This window comes from Drosophila teissieri, chromosome 3R, assembly GCF_016746235.2.
Source record: "Drosophila teissieri strain GT53w chromosome 3R, Prin_Dtei_1.1, whole genome shotgun sequence".
NCBI lineage: Eukaryota > Metazoa > Arthropoda > Insecta > Diptera > Drosophilidae > Drosophila > Drosophila teissieri.
The window spans coordinates 5,639,400-5,664,069 of NC_053032.1; the positions used below are offsets into that span (position 1 = coordinate 5,639,400).

Here is a 24,670-nt window from a genome sequence, read left to right on the forward strand (position 1 = left end):
ACTCTCTTTAAGAAAAAGAATCAAATCAAAACGTACCCTAAAAATGTATTTAACAGAACTTTTGCACTTCTTCGGCTTTGCATCGAAATATTACAAAATGTGTTACGATTAAATGTCAAAAATGCTTATATTACTTACATTAACTTTTTTTTTATACATAAAAAGGAAAAAACACCACTTTTATACACTTTGAATTTTGGCGGCGGCTGTACGTTCTGGATATATACATATACATATGTATATATTTCCTAGTGGATCTAAACTGTAATTAGCACAATGTAATGAGAGCTTTCCAAAAACGAAAGGTAACTTAACAAAAATCTGAGTTTCAGTTTTCGTTATATCAAGGTTCAGCGAGCAAACATCCGAAAGCATTTATATTTGATTTCTATCAAGAGAGCATTTTCGTGCTTTGACAAGCCCTTTAATTGCTACCCCCAAAAATGATCGAGGCAGTATAAGTAACAGTGCAGAGCAATTGTCTGGGTTATTTGTGTTCCGAGAAGCGCTCAAAGAGGTTTCATTATAGTATATAGTATATAAATATGTGGCGCGTCTGTTTATTACAGTGCGTTATGCTTGGTAGTTCAGTTCTCTCATTAAGTCACAAAGGAAATGAAACTTCAGCTGAAACGTCCACTTCCTCATGGAATCCTAGAAGTCTAGGCAGAATTATAGCCCACTGCATGGGTGGCTTGGATTCCTGGCAGTGTCTAGGATCCGAGAGCGAGCGATTGCTGGATGGTGCCACCAGGGATAACAGTACCTGGCGGATCACCGATTACCTAAGCATCGAACCACAGGCTGGATTCAGCAAGCCGGAGACGAGGCGTATGGATATTGGTTTACCCGGGAAACTATTGGAGCTGGTCCAGGGAAGAGTCCTACGTCTTCAGCTGCCCCGGCAGTTGACCATTTCCAATGCCATCGATGACTTTGGCAGCGAGCTGGGTCTCGATCAAGGTACTTATGCGAGCGTAGATGATAAAGTCGATAAGTTAATAGGAGGATTTGGTAGTTTCGAACTGCATGCAACATCCTACGATAAAGATAAGCAAAAGAAAAAGTCTAAGAAAAAGTCTAAGAAAAAGATAAAGTCTAAGAAAAAGAAAAAGTCTAAGAAGAAAAAGCCCAAGAAAAAGAAAAAGTCGAAGAAAAAAAAGAAGAAAAAAGACAAGTATAAAAAGAAAAATAAAAAATGCTCCAAAAAAACAGGTCGCAAAAAGAAGGACAAAGACAAGAACATGGCGATGATGGGCGGCATGATCATGATGGCCACACTGGCCCAAATGTTCCTAGGCAAGGTCATCCTCATCGCCGGCTCGGCCTTTATTATGGCCAAGATCGCCTTGGTCATTTCTCTGCTGGTGAGTTGACTCTGTCCCTGGAACAGATCTGTCCAAATTGTTGGCGCTACGCTTCTCTCCGCAGGGCAGTCTAAAAAAGGGTTCGACTGGACACAGTGGTAGTGGAGGAGGAGGTGCCACGGAGCACGTAGTGGTCCACTCCAGCCACGAGAGCGGTTGGCACCGCAGCATGCCCACCCACGACACATACTCGCAGTTGGAACAGGTGGAGGAACCACCACTGGACAGCCATATGGAGTACTACCGGGCGTACCAGATGGAGCCACTGAAGCGCCGCCTGCATCAGGCGACGATTTACCCAGAGCACCCACGTCCAGAGGCCACAAAATCGACTCGGGGCTTCATTTAGATATTAAGCTCAAACTCCATAAAATCGAGCACAATTATCATATAAAGCAACTACTAGCCAATCAAAGTATGAGGATATACACTCAAAAACAAAATTCCAGCGAACGCAAACCCATTTTGTTTGCCATAATGATAGAAATTGGCAAAAAAAATTCAAATTAAACAAAATCAACAAATATTTTGCTTTAAAAATAAAAAAAATCAATATAAATTTCAGAAATCATGTACATATACGTACAGACAGGAGGACAGTAAAATTTTTCTAGCTGTCCCATTCTCCTCATAAAATACGATAATATGCTACACTAAGAGTAACTGGCATAATGAAAGTAAAATGATTGTTACTAACAAAGTCATATCACTAATTATAAAAACGCCCACAGGTTAGGAAATCCATGCCAATTTTGGTTTCACCCTTAACCGAAAATAAAAGCCAACGAAATTAAATTTCATTTTTTTTAATGCTCGCTCTTTGATAACATAATAACTACGATAACTAAACTTAAACTGGAGGGCTGTAGAGTGTAAATACAAATTCATATAGATTGGACTAAGTGGGGCTTTTTGGAATCATTAGTTCTTTGGTAGTAGAGCTGCTGACCCCGGAAAGAACTCCGCGGCTCCCTTATCGGGATCCCTTGGCGGCGGGCGAAGCGGATGCGGCCACGTGGGGCATCCAGGCCTGGTAAGCCTTGTCCTGCATCATCATCTCGTCGTCGATGCTGCGGTGGTAGGATCCTCCGTCATGGCCACCCGTATCGTACTCACCCTGGTGGCTGGACGAGTATGTGTGGCTCTGTTGCACCTGCGGATGCTTGACGATCTCGTAGGTGGTCTTCTCGCCGCCGTCGTGACCCACCAGTTTTTTCAGCCCGATTATAGCACTGATGATCAGCGCTATCTTACCCACAATCAACGCCTTTCCCGCTACAATGGCGATCGAGTGGTATGCCATCTTCAGTATAGCGGTCTTTAGCAGAACGGCGGCAATGAAGGGTCCCAGATACTTTTTGTCATCCTTCTTTTTGCGACCCTCACTTTCGCTGGATGGCAGAAAGTAGCCGATCAGGTGCTGCAGCCAGTCCTGGCCATTCCGCTCGCCAAACCGCAGCAACCGTGGTAGGTTCACCTGCAGCTGATGACTATGGACGAAGCTGAGAAACCGCTCCAGCAGCAGTGCGTCCAGACTCTTCCCCGACATGTGCTCGAGATCGCGATTGCTGAGCTGGCTCTCGAGCAGGCTGGAGCGCCCACTCCGCGTGTCCTGGTTAAAGGACTCCCGCCGCACCAAACTAACACCATCCACGATCCCTAGTTGCGGAACCTTCAGAGCCCGACCCAGGAGACGAACTCCCTGTACCTTGCAGCACCAGAAAATGTCCTCGCTATCTGAACACTGTCCATATATATGACGCACTGTTCGCAGCAGTCCGCTCTCAGTAGAGTTCTGACTAAAGTTCGGCGGGGCTTCCATGGCCCAGGCCTGAAAGGCCGCCAGCAGCAGGGCGATAAGCAGACCCAGACGCGATTCCATTCTGTGCGTAAATCCAATCCTTGTGATCTCACTATCGTAGTTCCCTCTATGCCGTTTGTTGCAGCTGCTGGGAAATCTCTAGGCCAACTGATCTTGTGCGCCAGTTTGTCCGCCAAATTTATACACTTTACCTTGCCACAATTAGCCAGGGAGCGTTGCAGTCGGTTTTCTTTTGCTGCCAACACTGAAAAAGTAGTAACTTTATAAAAATAGTCAAATAATTTAAATAAATTGGCATGCAGGCCGTTTACATACTGTCAAAATGATCGTTTTGGAACATTTTCTTATTTCTTATTTTAAATTCGAAGAAATAATGTATTATAATTTGTTTGAAATAGACAATGAATATTAATACTAAAAATTTCGTTTTTATAGTGGAGAATTGCTTCGATAATTTAAAGAATTTGTTTATGTCAATAATATCAGAGTCCTTGCAGTATATGTAAACGTTGGCGTTGGTGTGTTATCTCAGAAACACTCGCTTTCGTACTTGAATCCGCATTTCAGCTGCGAAACAAGTATCCGATAGTCGGGGCCTCTTGTTTTTGCCCAATTTTTATAACTTTTTCCTCACTTTCTGTTGTTTTCTCCCAGTGCAATAATATCTGTTGGCTATTCAGAGCGTAGTATGCATGATGAGTGCATGCGGCAGCTGGCAACTGCCTGCAAGCTAAAGCACTAAAGCAAAGCTTCGCTGCAGATTTAGTGCAACCGGCAGGCTGGATTCAGGGGGCCAATTTCATTGCTTATTGCCGTAATTAGCAGATCTGGGCAATTATTGCAGTCTTTATATCGGTGGCCCGGCTTAATAAAACTTTACACCAGATCCGACGCCCACTTTCATCGGCACAAGCTGTGAAACCGAGGCTAGAGCCGAGATTCTCTCCAGTCTTGTGCTTTCGATTGCACACGCAAAGATTTGGGTATACATATTTATTAGGCGAGCGCATCGAAACCGAAATGAATGCTGATTGGACGGAAAATTATAGAATCGCAGACAGATGTGTCGCCAGCAGCAGGAAAATAATGAAAGTGCTGCCGGCTCGGAATTATTCCTGTTCGAGTTGTAATGAACGAATTTGCTGGAGGAAAGCATGAAATTAGAGTGCCGTGAAGGATATAAGATGGAAAGATTGGTTCCGAATCGAATTTGCTTAGTTGCTCATCAAAAGCCTTAATTACCACCTAATAGTTCTGATACCGTAATTTTATAATTTTATATGCATTTTAATATTAAATAGATTAAACTTATTAAGCACAACCTTAATTGATTCGAAATATTAATGTTCTTATTTGTTCGTATTAAAAGTGCGAGATCAATTTGTACGGAAAACGAGATACAAATTTAAATTAATCGGTTAATTGGATTTTGAAACAAGAGAGAACGCTATAGTCGAGTTCCCCGACTATCAGATATCCGTTACTCCGCTAGTGGGAGTGCAAACGAGAAATGTTAAAATTTGTATTGCCATTTCGATAGAAACAAATCAACAAATCAACAAATCCTACATGCCTAATCTAATTTTTTAGCTTAAATAGTTCCTGAGATCCCGACGTTCATACGTCATACGGGCAGGCAGACGGACGGACATATCCGAACAGACAAAGCCAAATCGACTAGGCTAGTGATCCTGTTAAGAGCTGTTAAAAGCTATGATCGCTTTTTTTTGCCTGTTAGATTCTTTTCAATGAATTTAGTATACCCTTTTGCTCAACGAGTAACGGGTATAAATAACTTCTGGTCGGGGAAAATCCTTTGCTCGATTGGCGTCACTGTGCATTATAATTTGAAGCCTCTTTGCTTGGCACTATGTGAAATCTTTTCCTAAACCATGTGGATAGATTAAAAATTATAGGCGAATGCAAAATTTGCAACACAAGCCGACTGCAGGCTTCAAGTCCAACTTTATCCGAAGAAAACAAGGTAGCTTTTCTGCCGGCAACAAAGCCAACATAATGCATACTTTCAGGATGAGGAAGAAAGCCGAAAGTTTAGCCGGTTAATTTCGCAAAGTGTAGCAACTGAAACAAACGGAGGAACACCTCCGCGGCGCTCATGCATAATTTATGCTCGGTGCTACTTATTTATGAAATATTAATTAAAAAAGCTGCGCTGACGAACATCTAATGATGGGATTTGCAATTTTATCGCTCCGAAACACGTTGCGGATCGTCGGACTCGAAAAGTGTTTTTATAATTTTCCAGCGGGAAAGTGCATTTCTCTGTATAAGTTTCGGCTTGTTCTACATAGCCAGCCGGAGGACAAACACTGCATTCTGCGAATGTGAATGAAAATATGGAAAACACTTGCCGCTGCATAATCCGTCGGCGATAATTTATGATAATACACATTTGGTTCACACGCAATCCGACTTTCGACGGACCATCCACTGCTAATAATCCGAAAACTCCAGCAGCCCACAATTTGCAGTAATTGGCGTTTTGTGTTAACAGCGAGCAAACAACCGAACGCTTAGTGATCGAAGCCAATTGCTTGCTGACACCGAAAGAAAATACTTCTTAAATCAAGCGCTTAGTTAAGCACTGCACAAAATGAAACGTTCAGGATTGGATGATTTTAAAACCTTGAGTTTATTGGTCGCATTTTAGTGACTTGGAGTCTGTTTTATTGCTTCCCCCTATGCGCTCAAAATTATTCGTACATGCACATTTAAGGTACAGCCAACTTAAATCATTAATGTCATCACCATTATCATAAGCTTGCAGAAATATTATCTCTTTAATTTCCTTGGCATATCTATATTCTAAAAGGCGGCTTGAATAATTTTTATTCAGCTTTATTTTATTCTTGTTGTTAAGTAAAAAATTAAATTGTGCTCATTTTTTTTGTAAAATTTAATAAGACTTGCCAATTGGTATTTTATTTTTGAAAGGTATTTTTCCCTCTGTTCAAAGAGGAATAGCTACAGCAACGAACTTGGCCAAGATCGTCACGATGCTTTTCCCCAGTCCCGAGCGATTTATTTGGCCTTTGTCTCTGCGTTCGATTTAAACTGAATAAGGCAGAATACACAATTCTGTAGCCATTTGGCTGGGAACCTTTTCGCCACCAAACAATTGCATAAAAGAAAAGCTGTGGTTTTCCGCCGCTGGATTTTCACTTTCACTCTGTGTTGACTTCGAAGCTCGCCCCCGCCAAGAAAACTAACCAAGCCGAAGATGTGGGCACAGGTTGGGCAGCGGCAACTTGCAGGTCGCAAGTCGCAACTCCGGCTTCCTCTCCTCAATCAAATTAAGTGCCGCGGGCCAATTACGTTTCACTCTGACCTCCAACAACTGATGAACTGCACCGCAGTTGGCACAGCGTGGAAAGCCGGACCGTGACTATCGGATCCGATCGGACCAACTGACTGCCTGCTGTCTTGATGAATTTATTATCCGCTTGTCCAGAGCTCTTTCCTCAAATTGTACGTCTGTTTGTTTGTTTGTTTTGGCCCTACACAAGACCATTTCACTTGCCCTCATCCCGGCAGAACTCGAAGTCAATTCAATTTTGTGTCTAATAATTCGCTGGCACGTCTCCTAGAAGGCGGGATAAAAATTCTGTGGCGAATTTCAATTTCATTCGCCCTGCGGCCCGCAACAAGAAACTCCCTTGAAAATTCCGCTTTTCATTTGTTTGCCAGCGAAATTATTCACAAAAACGCGGCGTGTAGGCCTGTCGTCGCGTACAGGCACAGGGAGAAAAGGTTTCCAACTTGGATCTATTATAGAGAGGCTAGACAATTATTTGTGGTTTCCTATATTGGTTTCCCAAGTTGATACCGTACATTTTTTAATTTTAATTTTTTAAGTCAATCATACTTTTTCCTTTGTGCACTCCCGAAATTGTCTGTCTAAAAATAGCATGTCACCTATAAATCTCATTTTTCCCTATATTTGTGCTCTGATGTATCCTTTGCGTAATTCAATCTCCTGTCTAACACCGTCTTGTAAAATTTGTACGCCATTTCAGCAATGTTCTTAGGGATCTGAAAAAGTAACAAGCTTTACTGCAGGCTTAATTACTTATTTTTCCTGCGTTTTCCGTGTTTAAAGTATATTTTTTTATCATAAAGCCTTGAAAAGTGTTACAGCATTAGGCGGACGGTCTTGCCATTTGGCCCCTGATTATAAAGTTTACAAGCCCCTTTTTCCTTTTGTGCGTTCCCGAAGCAGCCAGTTCATAAATTGGTCTAACACGTAGTTTAATCTGCGGTATAACGCACTCAATTTGGCATCACCTCAAGAATACTCAGCAGTGTTTCGGAAATTTGGCAGTGCATATTTGCGGTGAAATTCAAGGCCTGACGAAGGAATCCCATATAAATGGCAAAGCAGAGTTCACAGCGATGTTAAATGCCAAACAAGAAGGACAGGCATCGTAGCATTGACGATTGCAGCTGGAAAAGTCGAAATATGCTCATCAATCAAGCTGGCATTCAACAGGCCACAATAACCACTCTGACGTAGCCGTTGAAGAAAGTGCTGTGCGAGTCAAGTGATTTTACAGACATCCCCAAAAGCAGCCACATCACATTAAGCACTGGCGCATTTCGCAATTTCGTTTCGTTTGGCCACATTTTAGGTGAATTTAATGCTCCGGCAGTGTCGTTGTCGTTGTCATTGCCAATGCCGTCGACAAAACCGGGCCACGGGCGATGACTTTGAGCCATGACAGTCGGTTGGCCAAAACAAAATTTCATTTCATTGTGCGCATTATTATAATTTCTGGCATCAGACAAACGGCGCCCGAAGCGGATACTTAATCCTGGATGCAAGTCTCACTTGAGGAATTTGCGCAAATAAATCACAATTTGAATACTGTTTTAGGGTGGCCCCAAAGGGATGTCCGAATTCGTTTTTTCCATTTTTTCATTGCGGTCCCCCAACAAATGACCAGGCTTAACCCCTTGCCAGGCGTACCTTTTTGCCACAAAAACGCTTTTTGACTCCGGTTCAACGGCCTGCATGGCCATCATGGCCATGGATGATGATAAATTGAGCGGCAGGCGAACGTGACAACGGCCGAAAAAGTGAAAGCTTCGGAAGCTGGGACGGTGAAAATACTGGCCAAGGAATGAATAGTGGCTTTTCCAGCAACCTTTACCTCCGCTCCAGAGTTCACTGCACAGTTTGGTGCATGTAAACATGTCGGGTGAGATCGAGATATATAGTATGCTCGCCGCTTGTGTCGGAGACTTGCAGCTTGGGAAGGCTATATCTGGGCTGGCGCTTTTATTTTATTATACCTTTTTCGATTAGACGAAACTTTCACGGTTCACCGGATCAGGGCCCACTCGAACTTGACTCCTTAATTGTCAGCAGTCGGTCGCTGCGATTTAAAGGCTTCAATTAAAGCCGGCTCATTGGGGTCGGGAGCCCGACCATTACGCACTTTCGCATTGTAATTGGCGACACCTGAGAATTTAATTGCCATCGCACACATGAGTGTCCAGTGGCGAGATTCCCTGGTCATCGGTCAGCGGTCAGCGGCTGCGGATGGCGGATGGTGAATGGCGGACTTAGTGGTCGAGGTCTTATTGTACGGTGAGCCCCGCACTCACCAATTGACTGGGGTGAGAGGTGCCAAAGAAAGCGAAAAGCAACGCATAATAAATACTAACGGTAGACGTAATGAAAAAATACTTATCCACGATCCACTGAACTCCACTCACTCCAAATCTGTTTTTAAAACTGTGTAAACGAGCGTATTCGTGCATGCATTTGAATCTCGTACATAATTATACTGCCAATCAATAGGACCGAAAAAAGAATAATATCCCTTTTACAAGCCGAAATTCTTTTAAATTTGGATCTAAAACGTTTAAGCTTTGAGCAAGCTTGTGCTCGAGGAAAATTAAATTTATTAATTATTCAGCGTGTTAAACATTTTTCCGGAATTGATATTAGTTTGTGTGGTTATAATACTGGTCCTTTACATTAAAATATTATACCCACCTTTCCCAACTAACGGCACATGTGAAAACACACTAACGAAAGTGGGAACAATGCCGTCTTCTCGCATTAGCTGGCTATCTGACCACGTGACACTTGGCGGATGGAAGGCTGTGAAAAATGCTGGTGGTTTTTTTGTTGTAATGTTAAGTCCCCGGGCGGGCATAACGCTTAAGTAAAATGTTCGCAAATTAAATGAAAATCAGCGGAGGCAAAAAATTGGCTCGTGACTGTCGTGCCGGAGCGGATGTCCAAATGGCTGGCCAACTGAACAGGTGATGCTGTTGAAAGCCGGTGGCTTATCGCACCCGTCGTCGCTGATCCCATATAAAAGTTAATTAGCGTGAGATTTGTGCTAGCGTTCGGCGGTTAACTTTGATTAAAGTCAATGCGGCGTCAAAACATGCTATAAAAACCAAAATCAACAGAAACATCGCCAACATGGCTAACAAGCAAACACAAAAAGCACACGCACACCTAAGCGCAGTAAACATTTTCTTTTCGCTTTCTTTTGTTGAGAAAATTGCAATTTTTATTGCACAAAACCTGAGAAGGCATACAACCCCCACGGCATGAAATAGAAAGTCCGCATGGGCCAAGTGTAAGTCTGGTTCTAACAAAAAAAAACAGCCAAGAAACAAATAAAACCGAAAGTTAAGTAGCCTCCCAGCTTTAACCCGCCAGAGTTTTTCGCACTGCAAGAATTTAGAACGCTCTTTGGGCGGTTTTATCGTTGCGGTAGGTTGTTGGATTTTTATATACTTTCTTCGAGAAATTTCACACACATTTAAGCCGCAACGACTTCCATGAACCAAGGCAGCTGGCCTCTTGGATTTCTGCGGTTGTTGTTTATTAAAATGCTATTCTTCTTTGAATTTTGTTGTTGTGGCAGTCTTTTGCTTTATTTGACTTAGCCCCACCGCAAAGTGGCACAGAAAAGCTGTGAAAAATCTGTTGGCCAACTTGGAAAAGTGCAGGGCGTGGCGACGCTGCCAACTCTAAAAGTAGCTACAAGCCAAAGGAAGCAGACGAAATTGCTACACTCAGATTAAACCTTTTTTCAAGAAAAACATGTTAAATGTTGAGAAAAGCTTTTAAAAACAAAAAAACAATGAAAAAAGTTTTGTATTTTTAATAAAAACAATTATTTGCTATTTTAATAAAAATATGTTTTACGCACGCAAGTCTACTGAAACAATGCTTTATCATAAAGAAAATATAAATTTTCAGTTGCTTTATACACCCAATAATCATTTATAGTGGTTTACTTTAGGTTAATGCTATTCTTATGAAAAAAAAAATGCATAATGATCCCGATAATGTCATTATAAAAAAAAAAGGAAACTAATAAAGATGAGTTGATACAGATCATTTGAATATTTTACGATTAAGGAAAAGGTTGACAGAATTTGTTAAGTGCACTTCGGCTGGCCTTGCCGCGGTAAGTTGTTGGCACGCAGAGGAAGAAGACAATTGGAATTGTTTCACATGCACATGCGCAGCTCCGTTTGATATGGATATACGTGTCTGCCATGGCACATTGTACTGCGAAAAGTACAGATGCAGTCACTCGAGGGCCATGGACGCGGATGTTTTCGGCTGCAGCTGCTGCACCCGCATAAAAAGATCAAAATCATATGTTGGGAAGCCCCAGGGCTCGCATAATGTCCCAGACTTGATGGACATTTTGACAGGTCGACTTAGCATGGAATACAAACAATGATGCACATTAGTCACATAGCTCGGCGAGTGGCATTTGGAAAGGCGAGGAAAGGAATCCGAAACGAAAGTGTCCAACGAACACAACCGAGGGGATCACATTAACGTCATGAAAACGTGTCGAACAATTTTCAATTTATTCATGTTTAGAGGAAAGCGATTTGTATAGTGTTATAGTTAGGAAGACATTTCTTGACATTGAGAAACGTGATATACAACAGCAATGAAAAAATGTATTCTAAATTCAATCCAAACAGGAATGGAAACAGTTAAAAAACAAACAACTTTATGATAACGGTGTTAATATTGAATGTGCAATTGCTTATTTGGACTTTTTAAAATATCTGGCGAGCAAACTATTTTTATGTTTCTTAAACGAACGACGTAGGATGCCTTTGAATTTCACACAAAAACCTAAAATCAAGCCTTTCATCTTAGCTAACAAATTATCTAAATTTATGTTCGCTCATATATTATTTCGCCCCTTACAAATATTATTGCAAACATTTTAATGGACTCGAATTATATGACCTCTGCCGCAAATTAATATGTACAATATTTTCATTCGAATTCAAAGTACTTCCGCTTTTTAGGTTCACTGCTTCTCGGGAAAATCCCATCAATTTCCGCTTGCTTCGGGAAATTTATAACTGCTCCCCGGCGCCCAGTGAACCCAAAACGCGTTGGTTCTTCATTATTCATCAAATGATACCTACGCGGAAACAAAGCTGTGTGCAAATAAATACTCATGCGCACCCAAAAGTACTTAATGCAAATCGATGAACTGCCCCTGCCAAACCCTCAGTACCTTTCCACAGACTTGGGCAGTGAAAGTGGCGTGAAAAAGAGGCGGCTCCGACGAAATCCAAGTCTAAGTGAGAGGCCCAGAAAAAAAAGCTGGTAGCTGGGCAGAGATACCCATTCCGTAGTGCCAATGCTGGGCCAGTGGCAAGTTGGCAGCAAGTAGCTGGCTTGGCTATTAGTGGGAAATGTTTGTGGCCGGCGGGCCATTAATTTGGCACTTTATTAGTCGAAAATCGCTTTCCGACCCTCTTGGTACGGCTTAGACTCCATTTAATGTCCGCCTGCCACATAAACAGATCGCCAAGCGAAAGCCCAAAAAACAAGAATCCAGAAAATGCATTTTCACTCAAGATTCTTTTTGTTTTTAGCTAAAAAGTTTTGACTTCATAGCAGTAATCAAGCCGCAAAGAAGGCGCCATAATGCGGCACAGCTTTCCTTTCCCTGCGCCAATCGCATGTATGGAATCACATTCTATCAGATACAGAGATAAAGATAAGAAAATACATTTTTCTTTGACAGTCATCAAAATATTCTGTTTACCAATTTTCTCTTCTAGTCAATGGCCACAGGCTATTACTTGCCAACCCCCATAAGATGGCCCACCTGAATGGCCCTGAATATCCCATTGACACCCTCGCGGCCATTTGCATTACATAAAAAATGGCCATAGGCCACCGTTTAGTAGCTGACAATGACTTTCTTTACGGCCAAAACTTGTTCTTGAATGGCGAAAACTGCCAAAAGCCAAATTGAAATTAAAGTGTCAACGGCAACGGCAGCGGCAGCGGCAGCCAGTTGCAGAAATGGTCAAATGCCAAAAAAGCGGACTCCTACCAAAAACCACTAATGCAACTAATATGTTTGGCCATAAACCACGAAAGCTATGGCTGAAAAAACAAGTCGCAACCCGTTGGAAATGCCTTGGCCTCACCTCCGCCTCTCTGCTGGGCACCTTGGTTCATTGAGGAGTACTGCTGCCAATGATCTTGGCGGCACTGGCGATGCCAGCCTGTCTATTTTGTATCCAGTTTGGTCTTAGAAATTTATAATAAAATAGTTTATATAATAATAATGTAATGTTTACTCTAGCCTGGATAAACATACATATATATGTAGTATGAAATAACTAATATATGTAGGTAATAATATTATATAGTATATGTAATTACCGTAAAATAAATAAATTGAAATTTAACGAAAACTCGACGCTGTTAAGTTAGGTAAACTAACATAACACATTACCAGGTCTCAAAATAATAAAGCACATATAAAATAAGATAAAACGGCACTAAAAGCTTAATTTACTTCTGGATGTGGAAAACTCAAGTACCAGCACTGACGTACTCTTTTTCCCACCGCTGTGGAAAACCGAGTGGGAAAAAGAGCCAGCACGAGCTGGGGGCCCGAAGTCGCCGACGAAGCCGAGGAAAATCAAATTGCGATCATCAGGCCGTCGAGCAAGCGCAGAAAGAAAGAAAGAAAGGTCTATAAAAGAACAAAGCGCGACAAGGCTCGGCATCAGTTTGATTCGAGCCAGCAGCCAGAGCAAGTTGCTCCCAGTGACTCCAGACAAGGATTTCTGACCGAAGGACTAACGAATCACCCACCCACCTGTGTGTAGCACCTGTCGCACGGTGCCGCGAGTGTTGTCGACGTCGTTAGTCGGGAAAAAAGTGAAAAGTGCCTTAGAATGATATTTAAGCAGTGGCCCTGGCAGGCCCTTATCAGCCTGCTCTGCGTGTTGTTCCTCGCCAGCAGTTGTGGGGCGGCCACCGAGCAGCTAAGCAGCCCGCCCAGTCCCAGCCCATCCCAAAGCGCCGGGGCACGGACCCTTCTCAGGGTCTACGACGAGTGCACCCGCGCCGAGGCCGGATTCGTGCCATGTCTGAAAAAGAAGGCCATATCATTCATCGACCGCCTGGCCCCCATCGACGCTATCAACGTGGCTGATGGCATCAAGCTGGTGCGCCTGGAAACAGCTCCACGTCCGCCGGCCGCGAGCGAGAACGAGCTGGAGTCTTCGTTGCCCCGATCCGGGAGCGATCGGGATGCCAAGCTCACCAACATGCTGATTGAGCGGCTCAGCTACTTCTTCAACGGGCATTCCCTGCAGGTCAGCTTCCCCAAGCTCACATCCGATGAGATTGGACGCGGACTAGAGGAAGGTAAGAAAAGTTTCCTTTGACAAAATATAATATAAGGATTTTCGTTTAGAAATAGTTAGTGAATACTGTGAATACAGTGAATTTATCACTGTGAAGAAATAACTTGCTATTAATGCGAGATGTGTTCTTTGTAGAAACTGCAGAAGCTCTATCAACATTTTTTGTTTATTTACGCAAGCATTTTATTTTAACCTACTGGCTTAATAGGCAGTGACTACATTAGATCTCTGGCCTCCGTCGCCAAATTCCGTACAATTAACCAAAGACTTCTTTTCTTGGGTAAACAAATCGATCCACCGCACAGCGCCAATCATCACTTTCTGTGGGCGGTATAATTGCGGTTACCGCTAATACCCCAGTATTCATTGCGCGTAACAGTGACATAATTTGACTCTGGCTATGACTCTGGCCATATCGCCGTCATTTTCCAGGTGGTTATTAGAGCCGAGAGAGCCGTGATAGTAGTCCAAAGTGTGTGTTTATCTCAGTTGGCAGTGACATTCGCAACTGCACCGTCAGCAACCGCTGGCTGGCCCACTTCCTGGCTTATCATTCTGCATTGTATGTAAACAGGGTGAGTAGGCTGGCCGAAGTGCGGGAGAAATGTGGAGGAAGGCGGGGAAGGAGGAAGGAAAGGTCTCATTGTACTGGCTCTGGGAAAATGCGCAATTGTTTTTATTTTTATTCGCCTCTTTTATAACGCGCTCACGAGAAAACCCGCTCAGCAACTCGGAACTGACCCAGAAACCTTAACAACGACATCAGCCAGACGGTGGCGACAACGTCGAATATAAAGTGTCATGCCAGAATGTCGTGTTGTCCAAAAACAGCCGAAAACGTGGCATGCAGTGTAGCTTTCTTACCACGAATCTAAGCCACTCTAGTTTTATTTGTCAAGCCTAAATGCATTCCAAAATTGTTAGAAAAAATCGCAAATTTTTGAAGCTAAGAATAAGCGAGCAGCGGTAATCTATATACATTTAATTATAATTTCGATATGTGGTAAACTATTTTAAAATATTATATCATACTGATATTAAAGATATATATATTAATCAAAATACCTGTATAAATAATCCAGATTCAAACTCCAAAAAATGCAAATGCAATAACTTAACGGTAAATCTAATAAACACTCTCCCCAACTTTAGGACCAAGTATCTAACCCCTTGAAGGGCAGAGTACGACGCTCTAAAAGCAAAAACTAAGCAATTTCTATATGACATGACCATGTCAAACGCAATGAAAGTGGCGACCACGTTTCTCCGCCGAGGCCACGAGAAACAACTCCTCGACTAGGAGGCCTGTGGCATTGGCATTTCCATTTTGAATGCGGGCTGTCGTCAATTACAAATTTGACACAAGCACTTATGCAGTATCCACATCAAGATCGCAATGCAAGCGATTCAAAGAAAAGTGAACTTACTTTCACGCCTCATGAAGTTTTTCTTTTACTTTCAAATCATTGATCAAGATTTTTAATCGATGCGAGGAGCTAGAGTCAAGTTGGCCCACACTTTCTCAATGGCAACCATTTTTGGCTAATACTTGTTTAATCGATTGCCTGTTTAGAGCAGGTTATGATTTTCCGATCATCGATCTTTTGGGCAGCATTAGTCTTTATTTTCATTTCCATTTTCATTTCCATATTTATGTCCATTTCCATGTCCATGTCGAAATGCAATTTTACCAGCCAGCCATGCAAGTGAAATCGCCCGCAGTGTCCCTAATGAAGGCAGCAAAATGAAAGCCACACACGTTGCTAAAAATCGGAATGCCAGAGCCTCTTTCAAAGGCGGCTGAGTTTTCCCTGGGAAAATATTCCCATACAGCCTCTGGTTAATTGAGCTGGCACTTTCACCGTTTTTTCCAAACTTGCAGGGATGCGATCCAAGTATCATATCACCTTGAAAGATCTTTATTGATTCAGTTACTCGAACTAGTGTTTTGCTTGAATTTCCTATGGGCATTGCTTGAGAAATCTTTAAGAAGAGTGAATCCCTAAATAATTAAATATTTTTTACCTTGGCTTAATATCTACTTTTTGCTTTAAATAAACATATGTTATGTAAATGTAAATGTAAATGTAATATACGATATGAATGAAATCCCAAATAAACGCTCTATATCTCTTGCAGGTCGTGGTAAAATGAAGAAGATGATGGGCATGATGATGATGGGCATGGCCATGAAGATGATGGGCATGATTCCGATTGCCATGGGAGCGCTCTACATACTGGCAGGCAAGGCACTGATAATCTCGAAGATCGCCCTGCTCCTAGCGGGCATAATCGGGCTGAAGAAGCTGATGTCCGGCAAGTCGTCAGGCGGCAGCTCCGGATGGTCCTCCGGAGGCGGCGGAGGAGGCGGTGGTTGGTCATCCGGAGGCGGTGGCGGTGGAGGCGGTGGCTGGGACCGGCGATCCCTGACCGAGGCTCAGGAGCTGGCCTACCGAGCCCACCACCAGGAGCAGGCGGCCCACGCCCAGAGCCACGCGCAGCTGCAGCATCTGCATCCGAAAGCAGCGGTGCCGCAAGTGACCAAGTCGTAGGACGGAAATCCAGAAATCCATAGTGAAGAGCTGGAGGAAGAGTGACCCCAAGTGTTAGATAGCTGCATTTATCTTGTGGATAAATCACGGACGGCGGACGGATTGTAATTAGATACACACTCTTTTTGCACTTGCACTGCGGGGCAGAAAAGATGACTTGATGCACTTCCAACGGTTTACCGATGCACTGTGGCACCTATGGGTACATCGGATAAAATGTACCCAGAACGTGCGTTCCCACTGGGCACTGCGGACTTTTTATAATGATTAGTATTTGCTTTAATCGATTACGTTTTGTTTTATGTATCGCTCTGTCCTGCTTTGTTCTTCCAGCCGGGTTTACTGTTGCTGAACCCGGCCTCTATATCTTTTTTAGCCTGTATCTGTGTATCTGCTACTCACTGTGCATCAATTCCTATGGCTAACTGCACTTGCAATTTTCAATTACCTGTCGTGCTTCCGCTTCTGTAGCCCGTTTCCAAGTCCAACTCACTCCACTGTCGCACTTTGATTAACTCAAGCCTGTCTAGCTGTACGTAGCCACTAAGTGTAATAATTTATTTAACTTTATTATTTATTTACCAGCCGTAAGTGTAAATTGCATGTAAGCAGCAAAGTTTTCAAAAAACAGAAAAGAGCAAAAAAAATGTATACAAATAAAATCACAATCAATACCAAGCGAAGGGCAGGTTTCTCTTGTGTTTAATGGGCGTGGGCGGGCCAGACTAAAGATACTCGGCCAGTAGCATAAACTTCCTGTAACCATTTCCCGGAGACTACTTCCGCTTGCCTTGGCCAAATTGCAATAAAACTTTTCCAGCTAGCTTCCATTAATTCCACTTGTAGTGTCCCAGGGTGTTTGTCCCTTATTCGGCAACCTTATAGCCCACAGTTATTGCTCTGGACCAAACACACAAGGCAACGGATATGTAAGCAAAGAAGTAAGTTGGTCCACAGTTCAACTGTGTAAACATTTTCCAGGCCATGAACACATGGAGGGACGTTTGTCTGTGCCAGTACGAGAACGAGAATTTCCCCTTGACTTTAATCATATTTGAACGCATCAGAAATTTCTAGAAGGACCAATAATAAATTACGCAAAATGAATCATCATCCAATTAGTGGTGTTCTGAGTCGAGTAATGAATTGTGCTTGCATGTGAAAATCCGTTGGAGTAAATTAAGTTAGTTTAAGCTGTTGGCCAAATCAACATTAATTAAAGATTCAGCATGTCACAGTGTTATTCTGCACTTGTTACTCGAAACCTTGTTAAGGCGTCCTTCATTGGAATTGCCCAACGGCTGGCAATATCGGCAGTCCATTCCGCATTTTACATAACAAAGTTATATAGAAACAACACAAAATGGCGATTAAATTACTATGTACACAACTGTCTCAGCTCCTATAACAACGCATTTCAAAATGTATTAAAATGTTACCACTCAATGAAAAGAGATGAATTTAAATTAAATAATTGAGTTCGATATTGGGACCTCATTAGTTTGTTCAAATAAAATTGTCAAGTATCTTACAAATTTACTAACTATACTATGTTAGGCTTTTTCTTTTTTCCATTTAATTTTAAGATTTGTTTTCTTTTTTCTTTATTAGTAGTAAAAAGAAAGGGAAGAAAATCTCGTTATTTTTTCTGAATATGCAGCCTTTACATTTTGATATTTATTTCACTGTTTAATCTGACCATGGAAGATAGAAAACGTTTTTTGCTTTTATTGATATACTCTATAATTTCATTCAAATTTAAAAATAAAAATTCCCCAGATTGCTTTTTTGTTCGCTCCCAGAATAGAGATTTCCTTATTTAGGTCGTACAACATCCTAGAAACCCGAGAAATTTCAAAGAAAATGTTCTCACCAATTTTGGAACACCCTCTTAAAGGCTGTTATGACAGAATTTTAAATTAGCTGCGGTACATTTCTCATGGGCATACTATTTTCGTAGGGTTTTTGAACTATGAGATAGAGCCCAAAAACTTAAAACCCGCCAATAGAAACCTTTGTCATCCCATTCAAATTAGCCAATGGGCCAAAACTCTTATCCTTGTAGTAGTCTGACATTCTGACTTATAAAAATGTTGTATATGTTTTCATGCGCCAGCTGCCTAACGCTCTATGATAGCGTTCGCTAAAAAGATCTCGGAATATTATGAAATATATCAAATTAAGGCATATTATCAAATATACATATATATAAGACAATAAAACCGGATTTTTGCAATTAATTTATGTCCATAAAATCCATATAATAGCTGCGATTTAATCTCAGCGTGTGCAGTATAATGGCTTCTTCTGAAGGTAAAATTAGCCTCTCATTTAAATTAACACATCGAGTTTAAAAGTCTGATTAAAGTTAAAAATTTGATTTTGTTCCAAAAACGATAATCAAAACATACTGCCTTACAAACATCGTAGTAATTAGATAATGTGTCTCTTACTAATATAGAACCATCGAAAATATAAATAGAAAAAGCATTGGTAGGACTACAAGGTGAAAAGAAACGCTCTTTATTTATTTAAATAAGATTTACTTTTGCTCTGTCAGTTCGCCAAGCAGTCTGCCGATCATCTCAAACTAGTTTTGCTCATTAGGAAATAACTGGCAATAAAGAGATTCGGGTTTCTTGGCTATGAAATGTTTTGTTCAGGTACATAAACGAGTTTATATCCGGACTATAGCTAAATGGAGAGTGGTTCATCTGCTCACTTTGTCTTCCACCATCCGGACTGACCACCGTAGCCACCACCGTAACTACCTCCGTAGCTGCCGGAGCTCCAGCCACCTCCGGATCCAGAATCGGTTATCACCTTAATTATTTTAACCGTGCTGCCACCTCCGTATCCACCGCCATAGCCACCTCCATAACCACCTCCATAGCCACCACCATAGCCGCCAGAGCTCCAGCCGCCTCCACCGTGTCCACCTCCGTATCCGCTACCATAGCCCCCGCCAGCTCCGGAATCGGTGATCACTTTAATGACCTTCACCGTGCTCTCGCCTCCATAGCCACCACCTCCGTAACCGCCTCCGTAGCCACCACCACCAACGCCTCCCTTAAGCAGACTGAGGAGACCCGCGTTGGCGGTTGCCAGAGTGGCTGCCAGAGCCAGAAGACATACAAATACCTGGAGGATATCAGTTCGAGTTTAATCCTTTTAAGAATCATAATCTCAGGCACCACTTACTTTCATTGGGAACTGCGAACGCTCGAGAAGCACAAGTAGAACTAATGCCAAAAGCCAAATTTGCTTTGGATTTAAAGCTGCCTGCCTGACCAAACCCCATCAAAGGTGGCATAGTGAGAGGCTATATGTCCCACACGCTTCACTTCCCTCCATTAACAAGGTCTTTTGACTCATTATAGTGACTCTGTCATTAAGCAAACACTTGTGCAGCGCTCTGATAAAAGCCGGTATGGCCGGGAAGATTCCCGAAAACAATTTTATGAATTCCATTAAAACAGGGCGCAGGAAGAGTTTTGCGTTCAACTAGTTTTACGGCTGAGATGACCGGGTTGCCAACAAGAATCCCCAATAGAATGCAGGCTATGATTCAAAATAAAATTTAAAAGTAAAAAACTTTGGAAAGAAAAAAGGTGCTGATCATAATTGAAAGGCTAATTGATATATTACAAAAATGCAATGTTAACATACACTTACAACTAATTAAATGAGCTAATCAAGATTTTTAGAAATTATGTATAACAACTTTAAATCAATGGAAATAAAGCAATTTAAAAGCACAAATAAGGTTGGAAGTGAAAGAGAAATACAGAATATTATTCCAGTGTACAGATCTCTAAAAATATGCAAGCCTTAGTTGTTAGCTCAGCAGAAAAAACAGTCAAATGCAAATTAACCGGAATAAAAGAGAAATGCTCTAAATGTCTTTAGCTTGATCCACGTTTTATCATCTGTTCGCAGCATTCTCATACATGAGGAAACCAAACAACTTCAAATGAAATACGGGCTTTGGACGCGTGCGAACAATGAAAGAAATAAGCTGCAGTCATTCTCCATTATATTCCTAAGCCATCCTTTCTCCACTATCAATCATGGCTAGCCGTTAATATCCAAGCTCTCAAGTCTCTCTCAAGCATTTCAATTGCCATCCAGCCTAAGTCACAATTTGCGCCTGCAAAATAGCCCACAAGCGCCCGTTATCACATGGACTCTCTCACTTATTCAGTGCCATAATTCTATCTCATACATCATTCCGAATGCGGTTAATGGAAAACAAAGCCCGAATGAAACTCGAATCGAGTGTCGAATGTGGGCTGCATTCGGGTAAGGATTGCATTGAGATTTATCACAAACTGAAGCTCTGGTAAGGGAAATGACATCGCCTCTGCTTAGAAAACACTTTTATAAGAATGTTGTTCATAAACACTAAAGGAAATCTGATTATACCCATTACTTGTAGAGTAAAGGGGTATACACTCTACCGCCCACAAACCGCCACTCAGTGTGGAAATTTCTCCTTCGCACTTCGACTAGCTGAGTTACGGGTATCAGATAGTCGGGGAACTCGACTATAGCATTCTCTCTTGTTTATTTACTTAGATCTGCTATCTGATATAAACATGTTACGCGTGGAAACTTGCAACGCAGTAAAGGTGACATTTTTTAACATTTAACTTGTAAAGTATATTTTCTTGATTAGTATTAAGAGCCGAATTAAGATAGCCATGTCCTTCTATCCTTTCCACCGTTTCCACGCTTACAACTTTTTCAAAACCAAACATTTCTTACTCGCAACTGTCATTTCAAAGCAAGCCCAAAAGTATGCTTTACAGAAAGGCTAAAAATGTGAAAACTGATGAAAAGTCGGCCACGTTCTACGCCTTTTAGCTGGTAAAAGGGAAAGCAATAAGTTAAGTGCGACGTTACTTACACCGATTCACATCTTAGTGCCCATCATTCACTTGGGAAAGATTAAACGCACGGCGAGGTGCATACCCCTCAGGCATCTGGTGGCAAGTTCGGAGAGACAATAAGCACGCACGGATCTGCAATTACGCGAATTTACCCGTTGGGTACACTTTCACAGGGCCAGAAACCTATATAGAATAGTGCAACAAGTGCAAGGCCAACAGTTGGACTTGTGGCTTCGAAGGTGCAACAGGGAACTAAGGTGGTGAAAAGTGAAAACTTCCGAAACTCGCCTTTAACGCATTATTTTCTAATTAAAAAAGACATGCCCCAATGGGCTCAGAAGCACGTGTTGTGCTCCCTGGACCGTTAATCTTCGATCTGCCAATGAGACCCCCGCTCTTCATCAGTGAAAATTTACATAAGTGGGAATTGGGAAGTGGCCGGTGGTCGGTTCCCTCCACCCAATCCGGTTACGCCTGACGGACTACCATTCTGCATATGTACACTTCAAAAAGGGTTTATTAACAATGATTCAGATACTTTAAAATAAATCAAATATTTGCACTTCTTGAATAACAAATAAGGTATGCAAATCTTAACTTAAGAAAAGCCCCAATAAATTAATATTAATAGTAATAAAATTATGGAGAACTCACAGCGATTCCTGATCAGATTAAAGTATGAGAAGTTGATTACGTTACAAAAAAATACCCGGTTTCTCATAGCTTTGTTTTTTAATTATATTTAAATACCAAACATAAATTTTATTCTAACCCATTTTATACGGCCCTATTTTTTTTCGTGTGTTTCAGGTAAAAGTCTTGATTGTGAAAATCTATCTGGGGGATCAACTGGGCGCCTGACCGCAAGCAAAAGCCACAGCATTTTTCGGCGAAAGGCCGTAAAATCGGTAGACCAGAGAGCGCCATAAATTGTCGAATGGCCGTAGAATTTGGTCTGCAAAGATCTCGGAACACTCACCTCCTCACAGTTCAATTCTTGACGGCGTGTGGAGTGCGTGTTTTAAGTGGGAAGCCCAGCCGAAGAATCCACAGAAAAATTGAATCAAAAATGTGGCAGCGACAGGCGTTAGTGCTCAGCATTTGCGGACTCATAACAATGGAGGTGGCGAGGTGCAGCGTTAGTCGCTTTAATGGAGCTACTTCCGCCCGCAATCAGAGCCCGCAGCTGAAGCTGGAGATGAATGCTTGGCAGCCATTCACTCAGCACAACAATTGGCTTATCCTCCACGCGACCGCACCCAGTTCCATGCAGCCGGAGCAGACTGACATCCGGGAAAGGCGAAAGGAACCGGAACGACTTCCTGTCAATTTCTACGCCTACAACCATCGCTATAACGAGAGCTCCCCATCACTGGGCGGAAATTACAAACCGAATCCTTCCAACGATCCATCCAGCTATGTTGTGGCCATCAGCCAACAGATGCGGCGGGGCCAACTCCTACGCCAGCTGCCAAAAGCGGAGGAAGCCGAGCCGGAAGTTCACAAGGTGGCTGTAACTTTAACCCACCCGGTTAATGCTGATGACGATAATAATCACGATGATGAAAACAGAATCCTTCCCGGGGGACCAGGAGATGCCGAACAGGCGTCGCTCCGGGAGGTTGAATCCTACTTGGCGCCATTTGAACGAACCCTGGTGAAAGTTAGCGAATTCTGCGACGCCCTGAGAAGCGTGATTAGCGACGGGGAAGGTGGGTAAACCTACTGAAAACTTAATTAAATATGGTCCAAAATCAGGAACTTTACATGGATTGATTCGAATTTTTATTCCCATGTTGGACTGCACAAACTTTAAAATGAACTAAAAGAAGTGGAATCACTTTCCTAACGAATTCAGAAAAATATAAAATAAATAGTTGTCAAAGCGTTAAAAGAATTTTGAACATCCAATTTTATTCTTACTGAATCAGAACAGCTGTCATATTCAAAGATTATTTTTAAATTTAAATTTTTATACCCGTTCCTCCTAGAGTAAAAGGGTATATTAGATTTGTTGTTAAGTATGTAACAGGCAGAAGAAACCGTTTTAGAATCGAATTGCCAAAAACTTTTTGCAACGCCACGCTCACACTTTTAAAAAGTGTTTTGATATTTTTTCACATTTTTGTTAGTCTTGTAAATTTCGTCCGATTTGCCAAAAATCTTTTTTCCACGCCCACAAACCGCCAAAAACTACCAGTGTTGAAATTTCTCCTTTGCACTTCCACCGGCTGAGTAACGGTTATCAAATATTTAGGGAGCTGGAGTATAGCATTCTCTGAAATATTTTAATCATATCAAACTTAACTAAGAACATTATTATTAGACCTCTGATGGGCTAAGTACTCGTACTATCCTCATAAATATTTTCCTTCTTCCTGGTTGATTCTTGATTATTTTCCAATCCCCGTGCGGTCATGCAAGGGACAAGCGACCATTACCTCAGGGCGCCTGCAACTGACCATCTAATTACGTGGCTAACTAGTGTTTCCGCTCCTCCATTCGCAGATCAGACGGGTTCAAATAAATTGGATGCCGCCGCAGGAGAATCATCAGCAGCCGCACATCCACCAGGTGCAACTTCAAAGGAGCTCATGGTTCAAGGTCGCTCTCAACGTCTGGCATCGGCGGAATCCGAGAGCCGCAAGCTCAAGAAGCTGAAGAAGAAGATCCAGAAGCTGTTTTTCCCCCTGCTGATTGCCTACAAGCTCAAGTTCCTCACCCTCATCCCGGTGCTTATCGGCGGACTCACTCTGCTCGTGGGCACCACGGGCCTCGCCGGCTTCTTCTTCGCTCTCTTTACGGCTGTAATGAGCCTGAAGAGCTCCGGAGGTGGCGGCCATGCCAGCAAGTCGCTCGTTTTGAAGAAGCTCAGATGAGTGCCGTGTTGAAACACATTCCGATTACCTATATTTCCAGAGTTTGTTCACTGTTAAGCCAGCTTTGATTTGACCCGTCGGTGGCTAAATATAAGTGGTGTACCCGATTTTCAGCGATATCAACGACTTGCCCTCAAGGGAAATGAAGTATATAGTGTATATAACAGCATAGTCACCAAATTGCGAATTCTAAATACTCTGATGTCTTGTTAAATATGTGTTGACATACATATTAAAGAGTGCGTATTAAATTATTTTTACTGACCAGCACCTATAGGAACTGAATTCTTCCGAATATATTTGCGACTAACGCACCAATTTAGAAATTATTCTTCGAACATTATTATTAGAATTCTATATTATTAATTACTTTTCCACAATATTCAGGACGTGCTGAAATTATTGTCATGAAAATGTGGTACAAAAACTACAAATAAAAATAAAGTTTATT

General features: G+C 42.1%; 5 protein-coding genes across 5 annotated transcripts; 3 read left to right on the forward strand and 2 right to left on the reverse strand.

The window, feature by feature from the left end:
• The first annotated feature begins 545 nt into the window (after positions 1 to 545).
• LOC122621837 lies at positions 546 to 1,716 on the forward strand. Its single transcript, XM_043799826.1, has 3 exons — positions 546 to 963; positions 1,216 to 1,367; positions 1,432 to 1,716. The coding sequence occupies exons 1-3, from the start codon at positions 546 to 548 to the stop codon at positions 1,714 to 1,716; spliced, it is 855 nt and encodes a 284-aa protein (XP_043655761.1).
• A 624-nt stretch (positions 1,717 to 2,340) lies between these two features.
• On the reverse strand, positions 2,341 to 3,249 carry LOC122621874. Its single transcript, XM_043799882.1, has one exon. The coding sequence runs from the start codon at positions 3,247 to 3,249 to the stop codon at positions 2,341 to 2,343; it is 909 nt and encodes a 302-aa protein (XP_043655817.1).
• A 10,079-nt stretch (positions 3,250 to 13,328) lies between these two features.
• On the forward strand, positions 13,329 to 16,566 carry LOC122620550. Its single transcript, XM_043798065.1, has 2 exons — positions 13,329 to 13,897; positions 16,036 to 16,566. The coding sequence occupies exons 1-2, from the start codon at positions 13,423 to 13,425 to the stop codon at positions 16,446 to 16,448; spliced, it is 888 nt and encodes a 295-aa protein (XP_043654000.1). The 5' UTR covers positions 13,329 to 13,422; the 3' UTR covers positions 16,449 to 16,566.
• A 2,382-nt stretch (positions 16,567 to 18,948) lies between these two features.
• LOC122622302 (glycine-rich protein 5) lies at positions 18,949 to 19,823 on the reverse strand. Its single transcript, XM_043800654.1, has 3 exons — positions 19,784 to 19,823; positions 19,650 to 19,690; positions 18,949 to 19,589 (listed from the first exon to the last, which is right to left on the reverse strand). Exons 1-3 carry the CDS (start codon positions 19,821 to 19,823, stop codon positions 19,167 to 19,169), a joined length of 504 nt encoding a protein of 167 aa, XP_043656589.1. The 3' UTR covers positions 18,949 to 19,166.
• A 2,426-nt stretch (positions 19,824 to 22,249) lies between these two features.
• LOC122622306 lies at positions 22,250 to 24,219 on the forward strand. Its single transcript, XM_043800679.1, has 2 exons — positions 22,250 to 23,052; positions 23,849 to 24,219. The coding sequence occupies exons 1-2, from the start codon at positions 22,278 to 22,280 to the stop codon at positions 24,217 to 24,219; spliced, it is 1,146 nt and encodes a 381-aa protein (XP_043656614.1). The 5' UTR covers positions 22,250 to 22,277.
• Positions 24,220 to 24,670: the final 451 nt, after the last annotated feature.